Here is a 9,922-nt window from a genome sequence, read left to right on the forward strand (position 1 = left end):
CTTTCAATCTAATGTTTTGGTATCTTATGCCGTTTGCTGTTTTTTGTATCATTTGGAAGGAAAGAAATGCGTGGATCTTTCAAGGTAGAGAATCGGCACTTGAATCCACACTTGATATTATGGTTTAGAATATCTGATATTATGGCTAAGAATATCAGATCAACAGTAGTTTCATGGGCTCTCCAATACCATTCTTTTTCAGGATACACAAGATGAAAACTACCTTCTAGAAACATCATCAAGATGAATGTCGATGGTTGCTCTATAGGCAACCCAAGCAAAGCATGCATTTGAGGTCTCTTTTAGGAATTTCTCAGGCGATCTTATCTTTTCTTTTCCAGGCCCTATCAGTACTACAGACTCCACGGAATCCAAGGTCCGTGCACTTCACCAAGGATTGGCAATTTTCGTCAAACAAATGGAAGGTAGATTGGGTATGTTAGAGGTCAATAGAAGCTAATAAAAGGTTACCTACACGTGTCATAGAAGTCAAAACCTTGGACTAAGAGTTAAAGTTCGACTAGGGCACGCCAAAAGCTAGAGTAAGCAACCCACCTTTAGTTAGTTGGCATCGCTATAAGCTTACTCGCACGTTGAGTTTGGGCCTATTTGTTGAAGGCCAAGTTAAAATTGTCTTCAGCTAGGATGTTGTTGCTACTTGAGAAAGCCCACCTTGAAATTATTCTTATTTTCACCTTGAAAATCTTATGTGGGCCTTTAGAAGCAGGAATCTTCCTCATGGGTGCCGCTCCCATGCCAAAAACGCAATTCGGCACTCCTTAGGATGGGAACCGCTCCCATGGCGCTCCTAAAGAGATGGGAACTGCTCCCATGACGCTCCCAATATGCTCCTATTACACCATCAGTCCCACTATCTCCAACTCCCTTGTGTCAAACTCTTCAAAGCACTTCATTAGAGCAAGCACAAAAGGCACGAGGAAAGTGGACACAAAATTGAAGATTGTTAGAAATTACTACTTTTTGATGTACTTAAAATTTGAAATGTGAAGATGGTTTGAAATTACTATTTTTTGATGTACTTGAATTTTGAAAAGCATATAAAGCAAGTATTACATAAATGCTCCCAATACGCTCCTAACCTTAGACTTTTCTTGACCCCGTGCTTCCCAGCCCCCGCCTCCGCCCCCGCATCTGCTTCGTGCTTCTAAGGGTCCTCAATTTTTCTTAAGTTCCTTCCAACATTTAATATTAGATTTTTTTCATTCTGGCATTAGATTTAGGCTAATGATGTTGGTACTACCATGTTTTAATAATTGCACAAACTCAGCTTGTCTTTTCTTTTTTAAACAGTTGTCAAAGGTTATTATGGTTCCCAAAAAGCTCTCACGAGCATATTAAAAAAAAGACAAGCTGAGTTTATTCAATTTATTTTCTCTCGTTGCAAGATAAGTAGTATAAAAAGAAAGTGGTCTTCTAGAGTAGCTATTTATGATACTATGCAAGTTCCACTCCACAGCTAAAGCTACTGCGACTCGGGTATCAGGGCAGGCATGCCCATAATAAACCTTTAATTATATCTTAAGCTAATCATTTCAAAGATTACATTCCTTCTTTCATTTTTTGTCGCAGGAACTTTACCATCAAGGAGCAAGGGTATTTTGGATACATAACACAGGACCTATTGGCTGTTTACCTTACTCAGTTATGTTTTATCCTTTCAAGTCTGGAAATCTCGACCAAAATGGTTGTGTGAAGCCTCAGAATGAAGTGGCACAAGAATTCAATAGGCAACTCAAGGATAGAATGACCCAGTTGAGGCAACAACTACCTTCTGCAGCATTGATCTACGTTGACGTTTATTCGACTAAATATAGATTAATCAGTGAGGCAAAGAAGCAAGGTAAGTATCTTCAATGCATTCATTGTCCTTCTTACAATGATTTCCACCATCATCAGTTAGCTTTTCGAGAATATACAACTTAAAACATCCATGTATTACTATGCAAATCATTTGAGCTTTTTAAGAGTCCCTATGAATCGTCTATATTTTACGCACGCCTCCGAACTCCAAAATTATAACTCTATTTTATGTAATTCAAAAAATACTACTATGCACATTTTGCGGAAATATTGACATGATATCTTCAAATGTTTGCAGTGACATTTTGCAAAATACTTGCCACAATTATTTTAAAAATTCAGAAAGGAGTAGTTACAAAAGACGAGGGATTTTCCAGATTTTGTCGCCCTTGTTTGGCAATCATGAATTTTTTCCCTTTGAAATATTACTTTATCAAGTGGTGAGAGATGGCTAGGGTGCGTGGAAAGTTAAGAGATTTATGATCGCTTGACTATGTAGATGGTAAGAAATGGTTAAAGGAAAAAAATAATTGTATTTTGGTTACTATTTTTCTTTTCCTTGTGTTTCATTCTAACTCTCTCCTCCCTCATGGCATCTCTTAGTCTCTCCACCTCCCATCCTCTTTAGCCCCGTCTCTCACAAATTGATAAACTACAATTATATGGAAAAAACTTTCATGGCAGCAAAACATGGACATAAAGATGAGAGGCTGAGTAATTATTTTTAAGTATAAGAGGAGGTTGTTACAATCTAAACAGTTACTACGGACTTTACATTTTCATAGCTATTTTGTTTTGGGAGGACCATGCTCTATCTTCTTCCAATATATGAGCTGGTAGAATGTGTCTTACACTATAATTTGTTGAAGGCATTTCAAAATGGATTCTCTCTCTCTCTCTCTCTCTCTCTCTCTCTCTCTCTCTCTCTCTCTCTCCATGTATCTAATTTTCGTTTAGGGTGTGGCAGGGTTTATTGATCCTCTCAAGTTCTGTTCTGGCAATGCTTCATGTGGAAACCCATCAAACTATATTAGCTGGGATGGAATACATTATTCTGAGGCTGCGAACCAATGGATTGCGAACCACATTTTCAATGGTTCTCTTTCTGATCCACCAAGTTCTATCACTCAAGCATGCCATAAGTCCATGCAGTGACCATAGTGCTACTGATATCATGCCACACTTGTAAGAATCTTGAATATGATGAATAATGATAATAATCAAAGGTATATAATCAACACTTTTGCTCTTCAATTGATATCCGAAAATGAGTGATGTCAAAAATCTCCTATGTATGATCAAATTCCATTGAAAATATTAGAGATTTTTAGCTCAAAAATTCATTTGATGGTGCATTTGTTTGTTTTATGGAAGGAGGTTGCAGCTGGGCAAGGTGAAATCAATTAAGAATACTTGATTGAAAGATGATCATGTCAGGGATCAATTAGATATCCCACTATCCTCGTCTTTAGCCCTTAATCCTCCTCTTCTCCCTCTCTTAGATGCTAACCCTAGTAGCCATTGGAAACAATAGACGAAGAATAAAAGAAAAATAAATTATGATTAATAAAATTAAATAAAACTCATGAGTACTAAACATTTGATTTAAGTAATTGAGTTCTAAATATCACCTTTCACTAATTAGTGATCATAAACTCAATCAAGGAGCTATTGTAAATCCTAAAGATATTTCGGAAAGTCGCCCCATTAGCCTCTATAACTTTTGTCATAAAGTATTTTCCAAAATTATTGTAACAAGACATGCAAATATGTCTTTCATAAGATGCATTAGAGATAACATTGTCATTGCTATATATTTGATGATGACAGGTTTAGGGAAAAAAGTGAGAGGAGGCACTGTCTTGCTCAGTATTGACATGTGCAAAGCTTTTGACCACCTGAATTGGAAGTTTCTCTAAGATGTTTTGAAGAAATTTGGGTTCTTATAATCCTGAAGACCACTAATTAGAGAAGTCAAGCAATCTTGATGGTTCTCTATTGTCTTCAATTGAGATCTGAATGGATTATTCAAATCCTCAAGAGTCCTTACAAGGAGATCCACTCTTCCCATGCCTATTCATTCTTACTGAAAGCCAAGGGCTGGGGAACTTATTCTGAATAGGGAAGATTCTAAACAGGACGAATAGAAGGTGGAGGGACTACCGATCTATGAACTGTGGACAACTATGGTGCAGCTGCTTAAAAATTCCAGCAGAATTGAATATAGGCAAAGGAGTCTATGGTATAAGCCCAAACGTTGAAAAGCAGCAAAATGTAGAAATCTAAGGATTTCTGTTGCTTCTCAAAAGCCACGAACAAAAAAAAAAAGCTTATCTGTAGTGGAACAAATATCCCCTTCCTACTACACAACCCAAACCTCATTTGAATAAAAACTGAAACCAAACAAATCTTGGACGTCCCCTTTCTTTAGAAACTCTATTCTAAATAGAATCGAATCTCCAATGACACCAATCCCAAAAAAACCAACCCTAATGCCAACCATTAAGACTCCTTCCTAAAATAAAATTTCTTATCTGTTTGGCCTTCTTAATGAAAAGCAGGTGGCCATTGTATTGAGCCATGTAGTAGATGACCCACCAAAAAGATTGCTCACAACTAGTTCCAATTTAGGAACTCATGTTCATATAACCTATCATATTTCCTTTCCACATCATGAAAAGTTTCTTTCATTAGATAGCTAATATTAGACTGGTAAGCTTATTCTTAGAATGTTTCTTTTATTGATTATTTGGGAAATATCCATATCTAAGTAGATGTGTGATGTAGTCCAAAAACCTAGAACTACCTTGTGTAGCAATGGAAGGGAAAAGACAAAATAAAGAAGAAAAGAGGCCCTTCGACGGGATCAATAGTATACTTCGTTCACTGTTCAAGGGGATAATAGTTACTTCTATTCCATCGAAGTCGAGTTTCTCAGAGCGAAACTAGAAAATACTCTTGCAAGGAACCCAAAAGTTTTGAAAGAACTCAAAAGCCTAAAGGGCAATTTTCATTCAATAATTCAAAGAATTTCCTTACAATGCTTTGATAATATTAAGTAAATGACACCCTAAGAGCTATATTATGACATAAGCAATTAATCTTAGCAGTCCATATGAAGTAACTTAAATAAAATCTACGAAAATGACTAAATGACCCTAAAATAGAAATCCAATATTGGACATGTATCATGTCAGTAAATCGTCTTTAACTTTGTCAAATCATGTCCAAATCAAGTGATCTTAGGCTCCATAAATAGGTAAACGAAAAAACTTTCCAAAGATGCCAAAATCAAGCTAAACAAGCAAGATTTGATGCTTAAAAGTAGGCTACAAACAAGAAGACAAAAATTGAAGAATAAAGGACTTCTTCCACACTTTGTAGTCATGGACGAACAACACGTTCTTGGTGGTCTTCATCTGCAATAGTGTGTCAAAGAGAGGTTAAAAAATGAATAGTTTTTTTCTTTCTTTTTGTTTCTTTTCTTGAGTTTTGGATATATATAATTTAATAACATAGGGAAGGAAATGTTAGATTTCAATAAAATTAATTTTTGAAAGATTCTCTGTGAAGAGAGCTAACGCAGGGGCGGCGTTTGATCAATAACGGAGATGATGATCCGATAAAAAATTACGGAGGATACTTGTGGTGCTTAAAAGCTAACCCACATTAAAGGAAAACTCCAAGAAAGAATTGTAAGAACAAACTTTTATCCAATGTTTTTAATTATAAAAACTTAATCCCTTTTCTTCATTGTTTTCAACAATAGTCATAAGATAAAATCCTTTGCAATAGAGACTTTGAAAGAATACGAAACAACTTAGATGCCCATTAGCTTGTAGCTATTTTTACAAGCTAAAAAGAACGAATGATCTGCAGCTAAGAATTCAGCAAGTAATTGTGACTAAAATGGAAGCTTTTCATTGTTGTCCAAAGTAGCATTTTCATCCCTTTCTCAACAAGTACTTGCTGGGCAGAAAACTCTTCAAATAAATCAGCAAGCTTCATCTTCTGGAATCGTATAACTATCAAAAGTGAGTCACTGTTCATTGGAACTGTTTTAGTCTGAATACTCATAAGGATGGGTTGACCCCCTCCCCTCAAAGCTCTAAAAATGAAATTTCACCCTAGGGAGGATAGGAAGTTGCCGAAACAAAATCCACGTGTTAGCCTATATGCCCAAGTGATGGCAAACCGGGGGAGTGGGGGTTGGTGTAAGCCAGGGTAGGTCCCAAACGATAAGGCTTGCCTCCAAGGGAGGATCACCTGAATGAGACAAAGCATGTCTCCTAAAGAAACTCACTAATGATACCACAAGGGTCTCCTAAATGGAGGGATCAATGAATAAGGGTGTCTAAAAGACGAAGTAAGTCTACTAGATAAAGAGGGCATCACTACTTGGACTGTGTAAGCCCCCTAAGGATGGGCTTGGGTTGAGACAATCAAGAGGAAAATGCATGATCTCAGAACACCATCCAAAATCATGACTATAAAGCACAGAAATTATAGGATAGCAGTTACGCTCCAAAAGACAGCAGATATATGATTTTTAACTTAACCAAATCACAATTATAAGGCATGAAACCTATAGGACAGCAGTTACGCTCCAAAAGACAGCAGATATATGATTTTTAATTCAACCAAATCACAATTATAAGGCATAGAAATTATAAGACAGCAGTTACGCTCCAAAGGACAGCAGATATATGATTTTTAACTTAACCAAATCACAATTATAAGGCATGAAACCTATAGGACAGCAGTTACACTCCAAAGAACAGCAGATATATGATTTTTAATTCAACAAAATCACAATTATAAGGCATGAAACCTACAGGACAGCAGTTACGCTCCAAAGGACGGCAGATATATGATTTTTAATTCAACCAAATCACAATTATAAGGCATAGAAATTATAGGACAACAACTATGCTCCATTTGATTTTTCATTTTCGATTATGACAACTCTTTAAACACGATGAGCTAGTGCCACTGTAGTAATGTAAAACCAGCTACTAAAGGTATCTATCCAAGCATCGCTTTGCTGTTTTTGGCTATAGTCACCTTGTCTTTCTTTCAACCAACAGCATTATAACTCCCAAAGGGGGCTCGTGATCCAAAACAAAGAGCCAACTTTAACATTGTCATATTTTAATACTATTGTTGAGACATAATTTAATAATTTCTTGTATCAATGATTGCATTATCTCATCTCAGGCATGATAGAATGTAGGTCATAGCAATATAGAATCAAGAAATCAAGAAGAACATAAGTTCTAATAAACTCTACACCCCTAGAAATAAGACTTCGATTAAAACAATAAAAATTCAGAGATCATGTAACAAAGCTAAAGATAACAAATCAAATCAAAGGGAACACTGATGATAAAATCTACAAAAGACCCAATGGAGATTCCTCATTTAAATAGTCTATGTAACTTATGATAAAGCGAACAATCAAACGGATAATGCCTTGTGTGTGCTCGAACAAAACAATGGCAGGCTGCTATCATTAAGATGAAATGAGGGCTGTTCACACTAAAATCAAGAGAACTGCTATGTATTTATAAAAAAATAACACCATTATGAAGTGTAAAAACAGATGAGACAGCAGCCTTGCACCTATAGACAGTTTACAAAACATAAATATGAGGTGCGAAACATATGGGAGAACAATTATACACCTACAACTGATTTACAAAATATAAATGCGAGGTGTGAAACATATGGGACAACAATTATACACCTACAACTGATTTACAAAATATAAATGCGAGGTGTGAAACATATGGGACAGCAACCACGCATTGCTGCACAGCCGATACATGTCTCTGGCGGAAATGAGATTTGGAATAAACGGTAGCCACTTCAAGAGCTCACAAACAAGTAACCACTTATCTAAGAGAGACAAATAGTCTTTTTGGTTTTTTCAACAGAATATGAAATGAATTGATCAGCCCCATATCAATAGAACTGAGATTTCAAGACATGAAGCAAAACAGATTTTAGAGCCATGATTTGAACAACAAAGAAGGGACTGCTTTTGAACTTGATTTTTGAAATGTCATCATACTCAAGAACATTAACAAGGTAATTAATAAAAATTGATTCACTCTGTCAATTAACATTGTAAGACATTGTCGACAGTTTCCCTTCTTTTTTATATAAAGAAATTCCACTCAAAGTTTTCATTGTTAGAGAGCTAATGATACAATCAAAAGAGCAATTGTCATTTCCCGGCTTATTTTTTTTATCCGGTTGTTTGGGAAATTATAAGCACTTTAACAGTACTTATAAAGGCATGAGACAGCATTCACAAAACAATTTTTATGCATATAAACAAGAAAAAAAACAAGGTCTGCATATCGAGACCATTTGATAATCTCATGAATGTTTCAACTCACGCATCATTTCACCTTTTAAACAATTTGATCCAAAACAACTCAGAATTTTCAATTCACACATCTGGACATAGCATCATTCACTTCAATTTAGCACTAATGATTTAACTCTCCTCACACTATATCAAGGACTTGTTGTTTGAACTCATCATCACATACTATCCAGTTATAACAGTGAAAGATTACTACAAGTTCTTTCATCGACAGAAAGGTAATAATCATATCAAAACTGCTATCAATATCGAACAAATCTCACACTATAACTAATTCATTAGATCAAATGAGGAGCACACCAATATGATAGCATGATCTTTTCAAATTAATATGAACATCATTTCTATCTGAAAACTGATCAAATAATGTGAAAGTATCATTTCCATGTGAAAATACCATTTCTAAGATATTACCGATACCCAAAATATCTAAAATCAACTGATTCGCAAAAATATCCAAAGCAATATTCCTCCAACATCAATACCCAATTAACTAAGCCTTGTCATTAAAATCAAGGTTAGGAGAATGCTACTAGCAAGGGTGTTGATCGAATTATCAAGGGCAACTTTGATAAAATGAAGAAAGAAGGGGAGATAGAACAGGTTGAAACTCATGAACCTCAAATTCCATCAACAACAATAATATACATTTCTATCCGGACAGAACTTGCACGCCTAGCATTATTTCTCAAAAAAATAAAAATAAAATAAAAATAAAAATAAAAAAATAAAATCAAACACATAGATCTTATTATTAACAAGGAATTTACACCTAATCACACATGATAGACCACAATAAACTAATTTATAAAGCTTAGACCCTATTATCTTCATTTTAGCCTACATGATCTCAAATAAAATTGCGATCACACACCATTAAACGATCATCAAGAGCAAAATCATCACAATCTAATGAAAAAAAATCACTGTAGATTCAAAGCAAAAATCACATTCTATGCAAAATCCGTGAGCATCACAAAGAAAACGCTTCAAATCATATCACCAAATTTCAAAAGATTAGAGATATTACCTGAACAGAAGAAAAGATGATCAAAGGAAAAATTAATGCCACAAACACCTCAGATGAAGAACACGCTTGCAATCGGAGCTTTCAATTCTCAGATCAAGGAGAAAATAGATGAATCTCGGAGAAAATGAAAGGCTAGGTGGAATGAGATGAGCGAATTCCGACAAAAATAGTCGGAATAAATGGCGATTTGGGATGGATCTAAGGAGAAGGGAGTAGATCTAGGATTTATGAGTTAGGATTCCAGATGTAGAAAAGAGATGGATCTCAAGGTTTCATGGATAGGGTTTGAGGAAAATAAAGCTCGGTTAGAGTTTCTATAGAAGAAAAATTCCAGATCTGATGGAATTGGGCTAGCTCTAGATTGGAATAGGATAGATCTAATCGGAGAAGACGATCGGAGGGAAGAAGAAGAGTAAAATCTCTCGTCTCTCTTTCTTTCTTTGATTTTACGAGAATCCACCTTGACTTCTAATAGAAGATTGCAGACACAATCAAGAGAAAGGGAGAATGAAAAATAGAAATCAAGCAGTAAAATGGAAGGAAATCAGCCAGAGTTTGGCGGAATCCAGTAGAATCAAACGAGAGATATGATCGGAAAAGGAGATCTCGATCGGAAAAGAGGGTTTGGGTTTTGGGGATCTCATTCTCTCTCTGAGAATTTTCTCAACAAAATGAAC

General features: G+C 35.6%; 1 protein-coding gene and 1 long non-coding RNA gene across 4 annotated transcripts in view; one reads left to right on the plus strand and one right to left on the minus strand.

Annotated features, from left to right (window-relative positions):
- Window positions 1-3,160, plus strand: part of LOC143860540 (GDSL esterase/lipase At5g14450-like) — a 23,913-nt gene extending 20,753 nt beyond the window's left edge. For 2 of the 3 annotated variants that reach the window (XM_077371223.1, XM_077371225.1), the window contains exons 4-5: window positions 1,591-1,861; window positions 2,789-3,160. In XM_077371223.1, the coding sequence (XP_077227338.1) occupies window positions 1,591-1,861; window positions 2,789-2,976 (459 nt within the window). In that variant the 3' untranslated portion in view covers window positions 2,977-3,160. Of the gene's footprint in view, window positions 1-1,590; window positions 1,862-2,778 lie in introns of all 3 variants that reach the window. The other variant, XM_077371224.1, reaches the window with a different exon arrangement.
- On the minus strand, window positions 2,527-9,922 carry LOC143860542 (uncharacterized). Its single transcript, XR_013239748.1, has 2 exons — window positions 9,246-9,922; window positions 2,527-5,240 (listed from the first exon to the last, which is right to left on the minus strand). It is a non-coding gene; the product is annotated as an uncharacterized LOC143860542 (long non-coding RNA).

Source organism: Tasmannia lanceolata, unplaced genomic scaffold, assembly GCF_043159265.1.
Source record: "Tasmannia lanceolata isolate RefF3 unplaced genomic scaffold, GAP_Taslan_0.1 ptg000037l, whole genome shotgun sequence".
Taxonomy (NCBI): domain Eukaryota; kingdom Viridiplantae; phylum Streptophyta; class Magnoliopsida; order Canellales; family Winteraceae; genus Tasmannia; species Tasmannia lanceolata.